Source organism: Lipomyces tetrasporus (genome assembly GCF_029532465.1).
Source record: "Lipomyces tetrasporus strain NRRL Y-64009 chromosome Unknown POJ06scaffold_1, whole genome shotgun sequence".
NCBI classification, from domain to species: Eukaryota; Fungi; Ascomycota; class Lipomycetes; order Lipomycetales; family Lipomycetaceae; genus Lipomyces; species Lipomyces tetrasporus.
This window is the reverse complement of record NW_026611596.1, coordinates 1566958-1585886: the sequence shown is the minus strand read 5'-3', so window position 1 is coordinate 1585886 and position 18929 is coordinate 1566958. Positions and strand designations below refer to the sequence as shown.

The 18929-nt window shown below is 47.3% G+C and overlaps 8 protein-coding genes across 8 annotated transcripts; 5 read left to right on the top strand and 3 right to left on the bottom strand.

Moving 5' to 3' along the window:
* Positions 1–172: 172 nt before the first annotated feature.
* On the top strand, positions 173–1878 carry POJ06DRAFT_10366 (uncharacterized protein). Its single transcript, XM_056183943.1, has one exon. The coding sequence runs from the start codon at positions 437–439 to the stop codon at positions 1709–1711; it is 1275 nt and encodes a 424-aa protein (XP_056047435.1). The 5' UTR covers positions 173–436; the 3' UTR covers positions 1712–1878.
* Positions 1879–2046: 168 nt separating this feature from the next.
* On the bottom strand, positions 2047–2905 carry POJ06DRAFT_279584 (uncharacterized protein; the record flags this gene model as incomplete). Its single annotated transcript, XM_056189826.1, has 3 exons — positions 2047–2075; positions 2128–2790; positions 2869–2905. 3 exons carry the CDS (start codon positions 2903–2905, stop codon positions 2047–2049), a joined length of 729 nt encoding a protein of 242 aa, XP_056047434.1.
* Positions 2906–3382: 477 nt separating this feature from the next.
* Positions 3383–7073, top strand: POJ06DRAFT_279583 (uncharacterized protein; the record flags this gene model as incomplete). Its single annotated transcript, XM_056189825.1, has 6 exons — positions 3383–3494; positions 3553–3867; positions 3930–4116; positions 4175–5995; positions 6053–6203; positions 6258–7073. The coding sequence occupies 6 exons, from the start codon at positions 3383–3385 to the stop codon at positions 7071–7073; spliced, it is 3402 nt and encodes a 1133-aa protein (XP_056047433.1).
* A 641-nt stretch (positions 7074–7714) lies between these two features.
* Positions 7715–9601, top strand: POJ06DRAFT_10307 (batten's disease protein Cln3). Its single transcript, XM_056183939.1, has 4 exons — positions 7715–8196; positions 8248–8459; positions 8513–9010; positions 9071–9601. The coding sequence occupies exons 1-4, from the start codon at positions 7913–7915 to the stop codon at positions 9436–9438; spliced, it is 1362 nt and encodes a 453-aa protein (XP_056047432.1). The 5' UTR covers positions 7715–7912; the 3' UTR covers positions 9439–9601.
* Positions 9513–10287, bottom strand: POJ06DRAFT_10330 (uncharacterized protein). The gene has a single exon (XM_056183940.1). It carries the CDS (start codon positions 10104–10106, stop codon positions 9765–9767), a length of 342 nt encoding a protein of 113 aa, XP_056047431.1. The 5' UTR covers positions 10107–10287; the 3' UTR covers positions 9513–9764.
* A 585-nt stretch (positions 10288–10872) lies between these two features.
* POJ06DRAFT_243282 (HbrB-like-domain-containing protein) lies at positions 10873–13904 on the bottom strand. The gene is made up of 2 exons (XM_056186338.1): positions 11251–13904; positions 10873–11190 (listed from the first exon to the last, which is right to left on the bottom strand). Exons 1-2 carry the CDS (start codon positions 13412–13414, stop codon positions 11018–11020), a joined length of 2337 nt encoding a protein of 778 aa, XP_056047430.1. The 5' UTR covers positions 13415–13904; the 3' UTR covers positions 10873–11017.
* A 412-nt stretch (positions 13905–14316) lies between these two features.
* POJ06DRAFT_243281 (uncharacterized protein) lies at positions 14317–17847 on the top strand. The gene is made up of 3 exons (XM_056186337.1): positions 14317–15086; positions 15143–16398; positions 16452–17847. Exons 1-3 carry the CDS (start codon positions 14428–14430, stop codon positions 17567–17569), a joined length of 3033 nt encoding a protein of 1010 aa, XP_056047429.1. The 5' UTR covers positions 14317–14427; the 3' UTR covers positions 17570–17847.
* A 262-nt stretch (positions 17848–18109) lies between these two features.
* POJ06DRAFT_264809 (SGS domain-containing protein) lies at positions 18110–18924 on the top strand (the record flags this gene model as incomplete). Its single annotated transcript, XM_056189028.1, has 4 exons — positions 18110–18147; positions 18230–18326; positions 18381–18834; positions 18893–18924. The coding sequence occupies 4 exons, from the start codon at positions 18110–18112 to the stop codon at positions 18922–18924; spliced, it is 621 nt and encodes a 206-aa protein (XP_056047428.1).
* Positions 18925–18929: the final 5 nt, after the last annotated feature.

The window sequence follows — 18929 nt, the reverse complement described above, 5'->3', positions numbered from 1 at the left end:
TATTGTATATTGCTTCCTCTGCAGTACAATACCCTTCTAATTTTTGCCGCAATTAGTAGTTGTACGCTTATGGCTCATTGTGCCAAATCCTGGGAAATATATGCAGGGGTTACGCGACACATCTTTTATGTTGGGCAACCGCACTGTGAGAGTCACATTATACAAGTTTACACTAATATTCGCAGGTTTGTCCGGTATGTCCCCCGTACATAAGCCTACTGTCAATCTGTCATTCCTGGAAACTGCCGGATTAGAGACTGCGTTATGTGGGTTGGCACGTGAGGAATTGCAGAGGCGAATGTGCTGTTACCCTGTCGGTTAGTCATTGTCAGCCGCGCATCGTCCAGGCCTTGGTGTTCCCGCAAGTCTCGCCACATCTGACGCTTTATTGCAGTTTCATCGGTGTAATTTACCACGTCATTATCTTCTAGCCACCATGGCTTCCAGTCGCAAGGTCTACAAGGCCATATCTTCTTGGTACCGGCGTGCAGTCGACACTGCTCGTCAGGTCCGGGAGGCCCTTGAGGACGGCTGGCCACCTGGAGGGTCAAGCGGCGGGGGTGGCGGGTTCATTGGCCGTCGCCAGCCTGTTGCTGTCAGAGTGCCCGTTCCCGTTTCGCGCAATCCATATAACCTTCCCCGTCCATCGTCAAGTCGAGGGAACCAGTCCTGGTACTCCAATACGTCTCGCCGCTTTGCCTCAACTGGTGCGTTTGCGTCCCGAGCAGTTCAGCAGAAGGCGGGCATCAATTATCATGACCCACCGCGATTCATGTCTGTTGCAGCGAAACTGTCCAATATTGGTCACGGAACGACGTTTGCTCATCCGTTTTTGAGTCCAAAGTGGACCGGGGGAACATTGAGCAAATCTTTGCAGGGATATTCCCTCCCGGGTATGAGAGCACGTGGATCGGTGCGATATTTCTGTTACAGCGCGCGCCCTATGGCGAATGTCATCGCGAATTTGTCGGTAACTGCGCGTGCAGGTGGTCTTGAGAGTTCCAAGTTGGCTGCTAAGGCTGGCGAGGGTCGCCAATTCACGTCAGTTGGCAGGAAGCAGTACGATCTACATTTGTCTAGTGATGTCGAGCCTCAGTCGTCTTCCGCTAGTCGTGGCGATTTGTACTTCATTTCCAGTTCCCCAGTTCTAGGGATCTCGGAAGCGAGCATGGAGGATGCTTATGACCCTGCGGCTATCAAGAAAGCCCCCAATACGACGTATTTGGAATTCGATCTCAGCCCTACGTTCACGTTCTCGACCGTCTATGCAGAGCTCACCGAAGATGTTGTCGATTCAATTACTAAGAGCGTCGATCGTCACATTGCGGACCTGAAAAAAGTCGTCGCTGAAGTCAAGGCGATTGCAGATTCAATCGGAAGTTTACAAGTCTCTGTTCAGCATGACAAAGGCACACTTTTTAGAGTCCATTTTCCCGACAGGACGCCAGACCAAGTAGAGCATATTTGCCAGGATCTGGCAATTACCCGCGGGATGATTAACTTTCATAGCGAGAGGAGCCATCTTATGGAACAGGGAACGGAGAGCGCCAGCGAATATTCATTAGAATATTTATTTGGCGATTCGATCTACGGTAGTGATTTCCAGTCAAATCGCTCGATTTGGAGCCAATGCGAGCCGCCTCGCAGTTTGAATGCATCAGTCTTGAGAAGCGAGTATTCATATCCAGATGGACCGGAGGTTTGGACTTGATGCAAAGGATTGTGTCACTCGGATTTGGAGTTGTATCTGTGCTGGTGTCTTTTGTTTGTTTGGATTTATGTAAATTTTGTCATATATCCTATTGCTTAGATTATATACATACATTTGGTAATTTGCTATATTTAAGGTTCACGGATTATTGGGATTATTGGATGGCTCATCGCACGGATCGGAATCTACACATAGTCGTTGTTATGTCGCGAATATCTAGTTAATATATTATAACCGGACTCTCTAGCATGTTGGGCAGGCATTATTGTATTGTTGTTGATGGCTACATTAAAACGACTGACTATACTATGAATAAATTACTAGAGTGCACATTATTATCGGTTTAACCCTGGTACGCCAGTATCTAATGGGAACGTTAACAATGTTTGCGCTTAGAAAAGCATTCCAATACTTACATCGGTCGTCTTTATCGGCCTTGAATAGCAACTGCAGAAAATACTCGTTCGTGTCCTTGTCGTAATGCGTCCAGAATTTGCCAGGCCGTCGGTCGATCTCTTTATTTTGGACCTTGAAACCTACGGCCTCATACGGTTCAGCAGCCACCAATAGATACTGAAACTGCTTATTCTCCATCGCATTCTCAATTCTTTGCTCAAACGCGCTCATAAACCTATGCCGCGGAACAATCTCGGTGTCAATTTCCGGATACTGTAGCTGGAACCGCAATCCCTCTTGCCTCGATATCGGATCGCGTATCTTTGTGATACGATATCCTGGTCGTCCAATTTTCACCAAATTTTTCCTCACTTGTATAGCGGACGCTCCTAGTGCACCAGACGCGCCTGTAATTGGTAAACCAGTAATTGGATCAGTTCGTCCTTCGCGTTGATCTCTGGCCGCTCGTCGGGCGAGATTAGTCTGGTGTTTTCGACCCTGTGTGTGCGCCAGATATGATCCATCATTTACATGAACTGTAAGACAAAGCTTGCATTCAAATGATCCCAAGTGATTTTTGAAAAAATAAGGGTCCTTTTCTAGGTCGATTGTTTCAAGCGCAAGCTTGCGGAGACGCTCACGGCGATCAGCATTCGTCTCAGACCAACCTGCTACACCGCCACCTATATTTATAAATCATGTCAACCTGAGCACTATTTGCCAAATACACGAATATATAGTTTCAACTAGCCGATACATACCTCCTTTCTTTGATCCAGCTCGATTTTGGTAATCCATGTTTATCGTCCTGTCAATTGATAAAAATTGAATGCGTTAAACATGTACCTGTTGATGTGCAATACTTAAAAGATATTGCACGTGACTATGGATCACAAGCCAGTCACGACTGTTGTGTCATGATACGTGATTCACTTTCGGGACGGGCACTCACTCTCTCGTATGCTCTCTCACTCACCAGTTCTCGCAAACACTAGTCCCAGGTCATCTCGCCTTTGATTCTGTTGACAGTTGGACTGCTCAGTGTATACAATTCGTCACGATTCCGTCGTATTTCTTTTCCTCTTTTCTCTCCCGTTTCTCCCCGCTTGTAGATCCTATGGATTTAGACAGGCCGGCTGCTGGAATTGTCGATTCCTCTGCGGTACGTACACAATCTGCCGACAGCTGTTGATCTGATTCCCAGGTCACAGCATCGCCACGCGATCGATATACTGAACTGGATTTCGTATATAGGATGACACGGACAACGAGAATATGTCTGTCGATACGCCAAGTACTCCGTCGCCACCGCTAGAGGTGTCGCAGGTGTCACTGCCCGAAAAGCCCGTCGAATCGGCCGAGCCACCCGTCATTCTCGCCGATGATCGTATGCCCCTGCATCAATGTGTCCGATTGGACGGTTATTCTAATTGTCATTTACTTAGATGCCGCTATGATGGGCAAGGTCTGCCCGCCGCTTGACGATCTAGAGCCCGAAGAGGAAGGTTATTACACTTGGCACATTGACAGCTGGCGGAAGCTAGAGAAACGATTGCACGGTCCTTCTTTCAAATGCGGAAATTTCGAATGGAAAGCTCTATTGTTTCCAGCAGGAAATGCAGTGGACTGCGTTTCCTTGTATTTGGAATGCTGCCCGATAGAGAAGATCACGGATGACGAGAACCACGATTGGTCAGTGTGTGCACAGTTCGGCCTTGTTCTATCAAACTATCGCGATCCTTCGATTTATGCGGAGCACCGTAAGTGTTTGCTTTTCAAATTAAGAGTACTACCGAGCCATCGCACTAATGTGGCTACATAGATGCCAGTCACAGATTCACTCCAGAGGAAAAGGATTGGGGTTTCACCAAGTTCTACGAACTGAGGAAACTCACAACCAAGCATGAGGATAAGGATATACCTCTGGTAGAAGATGATAAGGCGAATATTACTGCCTATGTCAAAATCATCAAGGATCCTACAGGCGTTCTTTGGCACAACTTCATCAAGTAAGTAAACAAGGAAGTTATCATCAATACCGCTACTAACGAAGTATCCTTGTTATAGCTACAACTCGAAGAAGGAAACCGGTTACGTCGGATTACGCAATCAGGGCGCTACGTGTTATATGAACTCACTTCTACAGTCCCTGTATTTCACCAAGTACTTCCGAAAGGCCGTTTACCAAATTCCTACCGAGAATGATGAACCGATCAGCAGCGTTCCTCTAGCTCTGCAGCGGGTATTTTATCAGCTTCAGACATCAGCACATCCTGTCGGCACACTCGAGCTCACCAGATCGTTTGGATGGGATACGACAGACGCATTCACACAGCATGACGTCCAGGAGCTAAACCGAGTTTTGATGGATAACCTTGAAGGCAAAATGAAGGGTACAAAAGTCGATGGTGCTCTTACTGAACTCTTTGTGGGTCAGATGAAGAGTTTTGTCAAGTGTATAAATGTGGATTTTGAAAGCTCACGCAGTGAAGACTTCTGGGATATTCAGCTGAACGTTAAGGGGATGAAAAATCTTCAGAAGTCATTTAAAGATTACGTCCAAGTCGAGACTCTCAATGGTGAAAATCAGTATCAAGCTACAGGATATGGTCTTCAAGATGCCGAGAAAGGTGTTATCTTTCAATCTTTTCCTCCTGTCCTGCATTTACAGCTGAAGCGATTCGAGTATGATTTCAACAGAGATATGATGGTTAAGATCAATGACCGGCATGAATTTCCTCTCGAAATTAATCTGCAAGAATTCCTTGTTCCGGATGCCCCAAAGGATGAGCCCTGGGTCTATGTACTTCATGGTGTTCTCGTTCATAGTGGCGATCTTAATGCTGGTCATTACTATGCCCTTCTTAAGCCTGAGAAAGATGGGTATTGGTATAAATTTGACGATGATAGGGTTACACGTGCAACACTCAAAGAAGTCCTAGACGAGAATTATGGAGAAGATCCACAACAGCAAACCCCGCTCAACAACACAACGTTTCCCGGTCAATATCCTCCCGCTCGACAATTCGGCAAGTTCTCTCTCAAGCGACACTCGAATGCGTATATGTTGGTGTACTTGCGAAAGTCCCGGATTGATCATGTACTGGCGCCTCTCGCCGAAGACGACACCCCTCGACATCTTCCAGAGCGCTTGGAACGCGAACTGAGGGAAGAGGAGGCAAGACGGAAAGAGCGGGAGGAGCAGCATCTTTACATGTACGTTCGGATCATGAGTGATCGACAATTTATACGCTATCATGGTGTCGATATCGGACCTTGGTCAGACGAAGCCCATGAGGAGAGCCCGCCAGAAGCTCGTCCGATGACATTCAAAGTATTGAAGACATCAACTATCAAAGATTTGCGTGAGCGTGTTGCAAAGGATTTGGGTATGGACGACGCGTCTACTATCCGTTTCTGGGTAATGGTGAGCCGACAGAACAAGACATTGCGGCCGGATATCCCTTTGCTCGACATGCTTCCGCGATCTTTGGAGGAGATTAAAGAACGACAGTCTGGAAAATCGCCGGACTTGCGACTATGGATGGAGGAAGCCCAGATTGACCCGGAGTCTAACACTATCATTCCATGGCAAGCAGAAGGTGGGCAGACGGCGAGCAAGCTTCTGATCTTCCTGAAGTATTTCGATCCATTTACACAGTCTTTAACGGGCATGGGATGTTGCATTGTCGGTCGTAACGATAAGGTGTCCGACATATTCCCCTCAATCATAAAGATGATGCAGTGGCCGTCTAATACCCAGATCGATCTCTATGAGGAAATCCAGCCGTCTATGATTGAGGCAATCAAAGTTAAACAAACTTTTGCTCAGGTCGAGATTCAAGAAGGAGATATAATATGCTTCCAGAAGCATCTGTCCGAGAGCGAGTAAGTGGTAGTATCTTTGTTTGCAGTTGTGAACGTGGTAGCTTACTTGTGATTGAGACTGGCAAAGGTTAGCGGTTGCCATGACGTCAAGTCATACTACGACTTCTTGCGAAACAGGGTACTTATTGTGTTCAAACCGAGGTTCCAGAATGGACCAGTCCAGGAAGATTTTGAACTTTGGCTTAGCTTAAAGGATAGCTATCAACAGGTCTGTGCTGCATCGTGGGTTGTTTGTCTTTTGCTGTTGCTTACACTCGAGCAGCTGTCACAAAAAGTCGCCGCGCATTTGAAATGCGACCCCACACATATTCGTTTCACGACAACACAGTTATCTGGATCGATTAAAACTATTATTAAGGCCACCTCCACGCTCAACCTTGGTCAGATGCTGCACACTGGTTACTCACAGATATATTCTAATGTCATGCTTTACGAAGTCTTGGATCTCAGCCTACAGGAATTGGAGACGAAGAAGGCACTCAAATTGATTTGGCTAACAGATGGCATCACCCAAGAGTTCCAGTATGATATTCTAGTTCCGAAGAATGGAATCATGAAGGACGTTCTTGAGGTGCTGAAGGTGAAAGCGAATTTGTCTGACGAAGTGGCTTCTCGTGTTCGATTCTTTGGCGTCCACATGAACAAACTGCACAGACTTTATCCGGAAGACTACTCGGTGCTATCTATTATTGACTCGACACAACTATATGCGGAAGAGATGACTGAGGATGACTTAAACAAGAAGGACGATGACCGATATATCGAAGTCTACCACTTTCAGAAGGAGCCTATTCGGAGTCATGGCATACCGTTCTACTTCTTACTTAAGCCCGGCGAAAAATTTGCCGATACCAAAGTTCGTCTTCGAGAGCGGACAGGCTTTAAAGACAAACAGTTCGAGAAGATCAAGTTTGCTCTAGTTCAGAGAACGCAGTATTCCAAACCACTATATCTCGAAGACGAGCAGGTTGTTTATGACATGACTGAGAAAGATGATGCCATTGGTATGGATCATCTTGACAAGACAACGTATAAGAATATGAGACATGAGCAGCGCGCGATTTTTATTAAAAACTAATAGGCCCCCGTTTAATTCTAGACTGTCTTGACTTGGGATTTTGTTCCAAAGCCAGAGTCGACAACCATCGTTTGTGCTTTGTGCCGGTCGTGTGGCAACTTTTGGGCTTAAGTGTATAAAAGGATGCAGGCTCTTGAGCGACGAAAATTGCAGATTTAGATGACGATTAAGGTCGTCAGGTTATGGCTGGAGGCGACCGATGTCAAAAGGCAGATGTTTTGTTACACGTGTTCCGAACTTCATGTTTTAGGGTTTGTCTTACTCGTTCTACATTATGGCAAAAGACGTACATGTTTGATACATATTTTAGTTTGTCATTTCATCGATATTTTCATTTACTTTACCTATATTGGTAGGAACTGTCCAGAGGGTGTCTACATTTCTTCTTCGGATTGGTTGTCATTATTGCGTGTTTATTGTGCTCTCTACTAGTTGCATTCCAAAGAGTATTTGTTATTATAGTTAGTTCTTGCCGGTGGAATTCACAAGGTTGTTTTGTTTTAGTCATCGAGTGAGATTAAAATGAAGTATGGTAAGATCTGCTGCCTACTTTGTCAGATGTTCCTAATTGCGTTGTGGGTTGGATAAAATTCACACCCGCGCCTGGCTTTGGGAGGTTTCCGTCCTGCGATAAGCAGGCGCGAACCTCCAGCAATCAGCATTGCATCGCTGTTCATATTCTTCCACCAAAAAGACGTCAACTTGCATTTTAAGCTGTCTGATCGAACAATTTTATGCTTATACAGCAGACAAATAGTTCTCGACCCTAGTGCTTTACGAGAACGCGAGTATACAGATATCCACCATAGAAGCACTCTGAAATCCGACTTTGCGTTGTCATGGCCGCAGGTAATTCACTAGACGAAGAGCGCGAGATTGAGCTGGAGGGTGCCATACGGCGGCCTCAACCTTCATCCCCTACGACGAGTAGTCGGTCACGGTTGTTTGCAGCGTTCTGGCTATATGGCCTTATTAACAACGTACTCTACGTTATCATTCTCTCCGCAGCACTTGATCTGGTAGGCGCAAATGTACCGAAGGCGACGGTTCTATTAGCAGATGTCATGCCTTCATTCTTCGTGAAACTTAGTGCACCGTTCTACATTCACAGGATTGCCTACAAGTAAGCTGGTGCCGTCATCGACTACTGCCACGATTACTGATTGTCTCGCAGAGTTCGGATATTCATGTTGGTTGCATTGTCGCTGTTCGGAATGCAATGCGTCGCTCTCACGTCGTCCATAAGCGCTCGCTTGTTTGGCGTTGTTCTTGCTTCCTTATCGTCCGGGTTGGGCGAGCTTACCTTCCTACAGCTCACTCACTTTTATTCGCCTCTTAGTCTGGCAGGGTTCAGTTCCGGAACAGGCGGTGCCGGATTAGTGGGAAGTGAGTAGGCATTTATTGCTAGTATCGTCGATAGGCATTATAATGATAGATAGGTTTTCTATATCTGGTTGCGACGACTTGGCTGCGACTGAGCGTGCGGGGAACGATCTTCGCGTCTAGTCTCCTACCTCTTATTTTCTTCTTTGCATTCTTCTGGATCATGCCACAACCCGACCCACTTCTAGTATCGCAGTCGTCAACATTTACTGCAGCGGGAGCACCGGCATATTCACTTCTCCGATACGAAGAACATGGCGCTCCCGCCTCAGAGTCGATAATGACAAACCCTCCGGGAAATGACCAAGCATCTATATCCAGCGGAATTGGTTTCTCCCAGGCGCCATCCTTGGAGCAAGTTATGAAGTCGATGAGCAAGACTCTGTCGCGCTTGGGTCCTTTGTTTGTCCCGTACATGTTGCCTCTCATGTTGGTGTACATAGGAGAATACGTGATCAACCAGGGTGTCTCTCCTACCCTACTCTTCCCTATCGAAGAGATGCCGTTTACCTACTACCGTGATGCCTACGTGACGTATGGCACTTTGTACCAATGTATGTCCGTTTCCTGGAATTGTTTAATGCACAAGCAAGTTAACAGATAATATAATACAGTGGGTGTATTCATCTCGAGATCGTCTTCGCACTTCGTCCGCATCCGAAAACTATACGTTCCGGCCGCATTGCAGTTAATCAACGTTGTCATTCTCGTCGCACAGTCGATGTACTCATTCATACCGGACGTGTACATCATCATGATTATTATCTTTTACGAAGGTCTACTTGGTGGTGCAGCGTATATTAATACTTTTCTGCTTGTAAGCGAGACCGTTGCTATCGAGGACCGTGAGTTTGCAATGGGCGCGGTCGGTGTTTCTGATTCCGGTGGAATTGTTATAGCCGGCACCATCTGTCTGTACCTGGAGACGTATTTATGCTCGTATCAGAAGACGAATGGAAGGCCCTATTGTGGCATGACGTGAGCGCTGAGTGTTTGGGCCGATACTAACTAAATATACATTACATTTTACTTGAGTGGTTATTGTTGGAGTTGGAAGATAGTGCGGAAATTTCTCACATTACGTTGTTATCATTTGATGTTGCATTATGGTGTTGTGTGTAGCCTGTATTCTATTTAGAATGTACTTTTGATTAGTCTACATTTTGTCACTCATGATAAGATAATTGGTATTTACCGGATTATGCAAGTTTGTCCTCGAAAGTCCCAATCACATATAACTACCTATGATACAATTATATACATTTTAGCCACATATTCCACACGCCACTACACCGCCAACTTCCTTATCTACTCATCTTCCTCCTCGTCATCTTCTTCCTCCTCATCACCGTCCAAAACAGTCCGTTCAAGTTTTTCCATCTGCTCCCGATCACCGTCGGCTTTGGAACGCTCGATCCGTTCCGTCAAATACGCATTTATTTCAGCCTGAAATTTTGGTAATTGACTAGCTAGTGCTTCTAACGCATCATGCCCACCGTTACTATTAGTACTCGTTTGGTGAGATATGGATGTGAGTGGTACTGTTATGGTATGTGAGCCCGAACTTGAACTCGCGGCATCGGTTTCTACTGAGGGTTTGTAGCTGTAGAGAGCGCGAAGCTCGGATTGGGGGGATGCGTCTGTCGCCATTGTGATTGAGTCGCTCGGATCTGACAGATTGAGATTGTCGGTTACCTTGTAACGCTGTTAAACAGAAGTACAATCCAGGGCAGACGTATACAAGTTACACTCCGATTTATGACGTTCCAAAGTACGCCCTAACCACACTAAACTCCCAACATCGAACCGCGAAATATTTCAGATCGTACTTACTTCTGCTCAAAATCTCTGATCTTCCAGTCAGACGCGTTCTGCAAGTTTAAATGCCATCACAACCCACGTCACGGACACAAGTCCAAAAATCCAATTCCGGCGTGTCAAAACGACATGTCGTGCCCCTGAAATCGGGAATCAAAGCACGAAAGCACAGCCTCGCCAAACGCAGATTCCGCGGCAATACCAAGTACAGCAAGCACGTAGCTGCGAAGCAACATAACCATACAGAGGACTTGTTGCAGGATATTGACGATACAGAGTTGATTGGTATGGGCCTTTTTAACACGGAGGCAATTAAGGCGAAGAAGGAACAGGAACAAAAGGAACGGCTGGAAAAAGAGCTACGACAGATGGCGGAAGAGCAGGTTGAGAAAGAAAAGAAGCAAAAGGAGTTCAATAATGATTTATTGAAACAGTTAGAGAATTTAGGTGCGTTGTGCGTATAGAGTTGGATATAAATGGTTGCCTTAGACTTGGTGAATATGGAATACGGGTCGAAAGTTTGGCGTTTACTTGGTTAGGATTTATGATAATTTGTACATATGGGGTGAAAATGGGAATTGAACACAACCAAAGGATGATATCATTTGACAGATATGTTATCCAAGACTACTAAACAATATTGAACAGCATCGTAGACAACACCATACACCGTAGAACACCAACTTTTAAAGTACCTCATCCCGAACATACATGAACAATACGCTAATCTAATATTACAAATATCACAGATGCTGTAACTTGCTGTCAATCCATAACTTGCGAACTAGTCTTGCTAGCTCATCTACTCGTTGCTGCTTTTCGTCACCGGAATTTATAGACGATAGAAGACCCATGCACTGTACTAGGCGAGGACAAGTATCCTTTGTTAAGAACATGGACGTCGCAGAGAACGCATCTGACCTGAGCGTTAGTGAACTTGCCCAAAGTCAACCATCAACACAGAAAGCAAACTCACGCTTAAGCCTCAAGTATAGCGGCAACACTATCCAGTCCCTGAAGGATACCAGTGCCATAATTTTGATATTATTGAACTTAGTCGGTTGCACTTTCTGCCGCTCCCAGAATTTGGTAGCTTGCTCCCGCGACATCACTGATCCAACACCTTTAAATTCCAATTGCAATGGCACAAAGACCGCTTGAATGTACGGTAACACCGACGCTTGGAAAAAATGCCATAAGTCTGCCACATGTTCCACCAGAACGTTGTCAGTCACAGATTGCACCTGAGGTGCTGGATCAATGGCAGATATACCTAGTCGCAAAACATCCCGTACGTCATTGATCAGTGTGCCTGGATCTCGCTCCGAGATTCTCCGCTTCGCGTGAAGCAAAACAAGCTTATTCAGATCTTCTACCGGGACTCGCAAGCCATCACCGGTGAACAATGGCGTTACTCTCGCGCAAAGAAATGGCCACACATCTTCAAGCGCTTGCTCACCGATCTTATTGATATCTTTATAACTCATTGCCTTGACATCGAGAGCCGATATGCTCTTCTGCAAACCGTACGGTGTATATGATGCATATGCCGGTGAAGCCGGGTTGAAGGAATATATACTCCCGGCATCCGACGTCAATTTCGAATTTGACGAACTCGACGAGAGGATTGTTCCCGGATGCGAGTCCTTGCGCGGTCGCAATAGAAGATGATGTTTGTGTTGCTTGTCAGTTGTTCCGGTCAAAGTAGTCGTAGAGGGATAAGAGTAGTAGGACGGGGGCGACGCTTGCGAGCTGATACTTAGTCGTCGAACATCCAGTGTGAGAGACGGTCGGCCGTCAAGAGGAGACAACGGGGACTTTCGTGGTTTATGATGACGCTCACTTCCGACGCCTTCCCCATTTGCATGGAGCTTTGAAGTCGGCACAAAGAGTGTCTGTTGAGAAGCGCTTGCCAGCGAATTCTGTCCAATGGCATTAGAGGGCGTACTGCTCAAACTTGCCGTGGACGATGCCGAGCTTGAGCCCGAGCTGCCTCCACCAGCTCCAGTCGCTGATTCTGATAGAGGAACTTTGCTGTGATGAGGCTGTTGCCGTGGTCCCCCTGTGAGGATTGGAGGTGGAGGTGGAGGTGGAGGTGGAGGCGCAGAATGTTTTGGCTGTAGAAAGAAGAAGCGGGATTTCGAGAGCCCTGAGTGCTCGCGAGTACGTGCACCAAAGGCACCCGCGGTTGATGAGGATCCTGTTGCGCTTGAAGAGTTTTTGGACTTTCCTGTAATAGACGCTAAAGAAGTCGAACTACCCTTCTTCCGCAGTTTATTTGCTCTTGACTTCCAGGATGCGCCCACTGGCGCTGAGTTCTCCAGTATCAACGACACCGCGGATGTATTATTATGGCTGCTGGTACTGTTTCGGCGTAGAGAAGACAATCCATGTCTCGCATGTGTGACTGAGGCAGCAGTTGACGCATGTGATGATGAGTATTGCTGAGATAGCGATGTAAACTTCGTCGTCGCCAGTGGCGGCACCATCCGGCGTGGTACTACGTTTGTAGCCGACACTGCCGAAAAAGAGGGCGCAACTGATCCATTAGAGGCAGTGGACACTAACGGCCCCGCAGTGCTTCCCAGAGTCGTGAGCGAATCGGTCGACGATTCCAATGATTGCTGATGAGTCAGATCTACACCATCGGCGTATGATCCCCTCCTTGACATTGGCGGAATACTCGCAGACGCCGAGTCTGCTTCGCTCTCGCTGAGGCTGTCTTCATCCTGTCCATGTTCGGCAATCCCGATCTCGTCGGGCGTGCCTGGCTCGCTCGTCACGACCGCCTCTTGGATGACGGGCACCATAGACACTGAGCTACCAGACGCAACTTCACTGTGCATATAACCGCCTACATGACTGTGTGCATGATATGTGCTCGTAAATGACGGTATGAACAATGACGAAGCGGATCCTGGCGACGACAAGCCACCAGGAGCGGGACTAATAGGCTGGCTTGATGTCGACGATATCGATGATGACGAAGCAGATCGTGGGCGTAGCAGCGACGATGTCCTAGAGCTTCTTCGGGATGGCGAAAACCCGATTGATGCCGGGGACGCGTTAGAAGGATGCAACGGCGTCGGGTCGAGGCCATCCGTAGGCGTCGAAGTCATGATCTCTGTTGCCTTGGCCATGCTCGTATCAATAGCTCGTGACAACTGCTGAGACACAAGAGCTTATCACAAGCACTGGAGAATCATGAATTCATTGTTAACCATACCTTGTAGCTGCTCATTGGATATCGACTATAGACACGTCTGAGTACGCGCCGCCGTGGATTTCAAGTGGAGGTTAGGGCTTGTAATGGGGTAGGCAGCAAATAAGGATCAACCTCGATCCTTTGTTACGAGAATGGAATTATATTAGAATAAGCTCGCAAGCGAATTGGTGTTATAGCAGCACACCATGCTCAGGAGCTGTCTGAAGCAATTAGCTGATCACGTAGTAAGGGAATCAAATCAACTAGAAGTAATGCAGGGCCACCATTGCCCCGTGAACATTGAGCACTAGTCCAGAGCAGACTATAGGCCATGCACTGTAGCATGATAGGCAACTATAAAATTATACAATAAACCAGGCTTGAATAAACCATAGCATGGCCATACTCTCTGCCTTGTGTCATTCATGATGTCATCGGTGTTAGTGGTGTGAGCTGTCTGACAACCCGGATCGGCTCAGCTTCGGCCGGTTGGCCGTGAGATCCGCAGGTGTGCACGAGTTACGCCATAACCGCAAGTAAATTGCGCCGGCGAGTCCGTGGGCCGATCCCGACTGATTCGCATCACCTAGTCAATCATAACGCCACGGGTGGTTTTAGGTTTGTCACGGCGTATTGCTAGCACAGGCGACGATGCGGACTAGCAGGAACTAAGCCTAATACAGCATAGCGGCGAGCATACAAAGGTCGCAGCGAAAATGCCAGGCCAACATCGGATAGTCGGCCGGCAAAGCGCGACGTCGAGCGCTCACTACGACAATAATGACTTTACTGCTGTCTCGGTGGTTTGCTTGCCGACTCTCCTTCCACTCTGGCAACCTCATCATCACCTCGTCTTTAACTTTGACCCTGTGGATCGCTGGCAGTGTATCTCTCAAATCGAGCGTTTAAGCTTGTCGGTCCTGCTATTAGGTAGTCTGGAAGACTTCGATGGCGGACTATACCGCCTTACCTCCCATCAACGTTACAGGTCCCACGCCGACCTCTGTTCAACAGCCGCCAGGTAGTAATATGTACTATCATGGCCCAGGGCGCCTCGGGAGTGGGATTCCTCATCAGCAACAGCAACAGGATCGTGAACAACAAATACCGCAGCATAGTAGCAGTACCGCACCGAAAACACTACTACCGCCACCATCCCAGCAATTGGCGTCCTCTGTCTCGCCGTCATCTTCGGGACCTTATTCACTGTCGTCGCTTATCCATCCGACTCATCACACCGGGCAGTCAACGTCAAACCCATCTCAACATCGTGGCGTGGTGATGTCGTCGTCCGGTCCAGAACCGAATGCAGCTGCTCTCATGTCTCCTGTTTCTTCGGCTTCAGCCAGTTCGTCACCTGCGCAGCCGCTTCTACCGTCCATTGCCATGCACAGTACATCAGATCAGTCACCTGGAGCTGTGCCATCTTCGAATGCGAGTGACGACCATAAAAGATCTCGAGCGTGCGATCATTGCCGGGCTTTGAAAGTCCGGTGTGTTCCCCATGACGAAACAGACCCCGCTGGAACCTGCCATCGATGCTACAAATCTTCGCGACAATGCGTGTTTACAGTTAATGCCCGAAAACGACAGAAGCGAACGGATACGTACGTTACATACATGTGTACGAGTTTTTACTCCCAGGGTGCTGACTGATATGCAGGCGAGTGGCTGATTTGGAAAAGAAATTGGATGAGTTAACCGCACGCTTAGCGGCTACCAAAGGACAAAAGGACGAGGAGACGACAGCTGAACGAGAGATTCTGACGCCAAGAGGGCCCCACGAGCCACCATTGACGGCGAGCGGGCAAACGTCGATGCAAACTGATGCGGGCGGGCGTGGCGATCCCATGGCACAGATGCAGACGCAAAATATTCCTCCCCCTCAGCTAGCGGTTAACGGAAACTCGTATCCTACGCCGCCTCTGAATGCAGCGATGCAACAGCATCAACAACAGCCACAGGTGCGACCAGACTTCTCCTCCATATCCGGTCTGGCGGAGCTGGCGTCGTTGCGGCCGGACGAACTATCCGCGTTTTGTAAGGTATACAATGGACCGTTGGGACAGCCCGTCGATGTAAGGGCCTTGCGATTTGTTCAGCCTCAGCATATTGAAGAGGTCTTAAGGCGATACAACGTCAGCGAAGAGATGGCCCAGAAAGCATTTGATTACTTTATCTACAATATGCTTCCCCACATGCCATTTATCTACTTTCCACCGAATATGGCATTTCGTGAAGTGCTAGTGAGCAAGCCGTTGACCACTCTGTCAATTTTGGCCATGACTATTGCCAAAACGAAGGATTCGCTTGAAATTTCCAGCCAATTAATGGCAGAGCTTTACCGTATCGTCGCCGAGCAGCTTTTCGTCATTGGAAATAAAACTCTCGACCTCGTTCAGTGCCTTATGATTATGTGCATTTGGTACAACCCACCAGAGATATACGAGTGCAATAAAGTTAACATATTTACCAATTGTGCTGTTACAGTTGCACGCGAAATTGGGTTACATAGGCCGCCGAGGGTCCACGGTCATCGTAAAGCGGAAACAATATTTAGAGCAGTACAGTCTGTCGACACGCAATCTCTGGAATGTCGCCGGAGTTGGCTGGGTTTATATGTGTCTTCGTGTGTTCTCAATATGCTTTTCCGAGACGCTGAAGTGATCCGCTGGACGACTTATCTGGATCAATGTTGCGAAGTTTTGGATGTCAATGATGCCATTCCTTCAGATCGCACGCTTGTCAGACTTGCCAGGTTGCACAAGATCATCGAAAATATTGCTGATATATTTCATCCTTTGGATTGCAATGACCCGGTTGAAATGAACGACAAGAGACTTGTCCATATGATTAGAGTCTTCGAGCGGAATCTGAGCGACTGGAGAAGTGGGCTTCCCGAAGAAGACCAGTCCAATGGTGAGCCGTATTGTTGGGTTTATGACATGTGCCATGGTACTAATGATTTGCAGTGCTTCTGTTGACGTCCTATTACAGCGCGCAGATATACCTTCATGAGGTGGGTCTACACAACAAGACGAACCGTAATGATTTCACGGTTCCGTTCACCGAAGACTCAATAAAGCCAAGTCCGCCACAGATGACACCATATCATGCCGAAGCAATTGTATGGTGTATTGCTACTTGTCACGGATTGATTGATCTGTTCTGCTCGTGTGACATCCCCCTTCTGTCATTTGTACCAGTACATTGTCTCGGTCGTGTGACATACGCGTGTACGATCTTGCTGAAGATTGCCTTGACGGTGATTAAGACTAACAGTCTGACGTCTGTATGCTCGCTGAGTATGGTACGGCCGGAGTACTATCTCGGGCGGACATACCAGAAGCTCGTTCTTCTGTGTGGCGAAGGCCCAGCATCGCTTGTTGCCCTGAAGTTCAAGTACATTTTGGGGAAGTTGTACTTGTGGTTTCATACTCAGAAAGTCAGTACGTCAATTGAGTCTGGTGACAGTTCGAGAATTGCAACGCCTCAATCGTCTGTCCGGTCGAATAGCAGTAGTACGGATACGGATCGTGCGAGTGTGTCATTCCGTACCGTGCCTGAGTATGAGTCGAAATTGGTGTCTTCATTTAATTCTACGCACGCATCGACGTTGGAAATGCTCAGTTCTGTTGCTGTGCAGGAGCAGCAGACGACTTCGAACGACGGTCGCGCAAACTCATTGGCCGCTTCGATGCTGTTAGCGTCATATTCGCCTGATGAGGAAATTAGAATGCCAGGTACTAACATGACCGTGTACGAGCATATTCGCGAAGAACATTTACTGGAACAGCGTCAGCAACAGCAACGGCGAGACTCGGCTAGTAATGCTACACCGGTTAATGGTCCCGGTAGCCCACTACCTATGAGGACTGCTGGTAGTTCATATTCGTCGGCACCTGTTGCTGCAGAAATCGATACAGATGCGCCTATGCCAGATGACGCTTTTCCTCCTCCGTCAAGCCTTGACCTAAGTCAGTTGCTGGTCGATGATGAGTTCTGGATAGATGTGTTCTATAGGAACAACGGTCAGATCCCGAATGTCGAGATGTCTGCCGGGCTGAATAACCTGTCGTTGCCAGCTTGACCGTTGAAGCAATGACTTTCCAATGCGGATTGGCGTTTCATGCGAGTATGGTTTGATTTGTGGTATTGGAACGGCGTCGTGTTACAAAATATTTATAACAGCTAGAACGCTGCATGTGTATGAATAACCAGGATATAGTCGTCTTAGTCGGAGTCGTAATACGGATTTTAATAGGTGTGGTTTCCTCAATGTATATACTTTGCGTGTACTTTTAGGACTGAAATAGCGTCTGCTGTATTTGTAACTTTAAATCATTATGACGAACATTTCACATTTTACATTGTTGGAACGAGATAGTGAAATGATGGTGAGTGTGTCGCGTAAACCGTTGTCCCGTGGATGGACAACAGTTACACAAAGAAGAACCCTTACCAATCTGGGATCATTCTGGAATAGCGACGTTTTGGTCTGAGTTGTCCCCCCACACAAACATCGACCCATTACAAGCCAGCGAAGTCTCAACTCATATAAAACAGCAAATCAACATCTCCTTGGTCGGCAACCGTGATCTGAACAGTCTCTAGTTACAATATAGCTACGATGTCCGCTGACGCCGGCAGCAAGGAGCCCAAAGTTCGGTACGGGAGCATTTATCGGTTCTTAGGATATAGTGATTGATCTCGCGACTAAAATTTACTTTGCTAACACTGCATGGCTCAGTCATGAATGGTATCAAACTCCAGAAGATGTCACCTTTACGTTATTTGTGAAGTCTGCCCCCAAAAACGCTACGACTGTCTCCATACAGAAGGATTCAGTGAGTTCTCGCCAGAAATATGAATCTGGTATGTACACTAACAGTGCCGCAAAGTTCTCTATCACATATCCACTCGCCAGTGGCTCAGACTTTAGTTTCGAGATAGGCCCGCTGGCAGGTGAAATTGATCCCGAAAATTCAAAGTACCTAGTCCTTACCACCAAGATCGAGCTCAAGCTTCGAAAGTCGGTTCCAGGCAAATGGGCCGCCCTCGAGGCATCTGATGTCGAAGTCGCTACGAAGCAAGCTGCTCTGCCTTCGTATCCTACTTCATCTAAGAAGGGACACAAGAATTGGGATGCAGTTGCTCTGGAACTTGCGAAGGATAGCTTGACCGGGGACGAGGATACTGGCGATAGCGCGGCTGCATTCTTCAAGCAGTTATACGAAGGCGCGGATGAAGATACGAAGAGAGCGATGATGAAGAGCTACGTCGAAAGCAATGGCACGGCGTTAAGCACCAATTGGGCGGAAGTCAAGAAGGACCAAGTCAAGACCGAGCCTCCAAGTAATACTCCTACTTTCCTCGTTCACATTCATATCGCCTTAAACTAACTTTTCCGCAGAGGGAATGGAAGCGAAGAAATGGGATTCTTGATAAAT

Excerpts from the sequence above, each read along its gene's own strand:
- POJ06DRAFT_10366 (XM_056183943.1), top strand. The coding sequence starts at position 437 with ATGGCTTCCAGTCGCAAGGTCTACAAGGCCATATCTTCTTGGTACCGG.
- POJ06DRAFT_243282 (XM_056186338.1), bottom strand. The coding sequence starts at position 13,414 with ATGGCCAAGGCAACAGAGATCATGACTTCGACGCCTACGGATGGCCTC. Across the intron at positions 11,191-11,250 it reads GCTATACTTGAGGCTTAAGC|ATGCGTTCTCTGCGACGTCC; the intron begins GTGAGTTTGCTT and ends CGCTCAGGTCAG.
- POJ06DRAFT_10307 (XM_056183939.1), top strand. The coding sequence starts at position 7,913 with ATGGCCGCAGGTAATTCACTAGACGAAGAGCGCGAGATTGAGCTGGAG. Across the intron at positions 8,197-8,247 it reads ATTCACAGGATTGCCTACAA|AGTTCGGATATTCATGTTGG; the intron begins GTAAGCTGGTGC and ends ATTGTCTCGCAG. Across the intron at positions 9,011-9,070 it reads GTATGGCACTTTGTACCAAT|TGGGTGTATTCATCTCGAGA; the intron begins GTATGTCCGTTT and ends AATATAATACAG.
- POJ06DRAFT_10330 (XM_056183940.1), bottom strand. The coding sequence starts at position 10,106 with ATGGCGACAGACGCATCCCCCCAATCCGAGCTTCGCGCTCTCTACAGC.
- POJ06DRAFT_243281 (XM_056186337.1), top strand. The coding sequence starts at position 14,428 with ATGGCGGACTATACCGCCTTACCTCCCATCAACGTTACAGGTCCCACG. Across the intron at positions 15,087-15,142 it reads CGACAGAAGCGAACGGATAC|GCGAGTGGCTGATTTGGAAA; the intron begins GTACGTTACATA and ends ACTGATATGCAG. Across the intron at positions 16,399-16,451 it reads CGAAGAAGACCAGTCCAATG|TGCTTCTGTTGACGTCCTAT; the intron begins GTGAGCCGTATT and ends AATGATTTGCAG.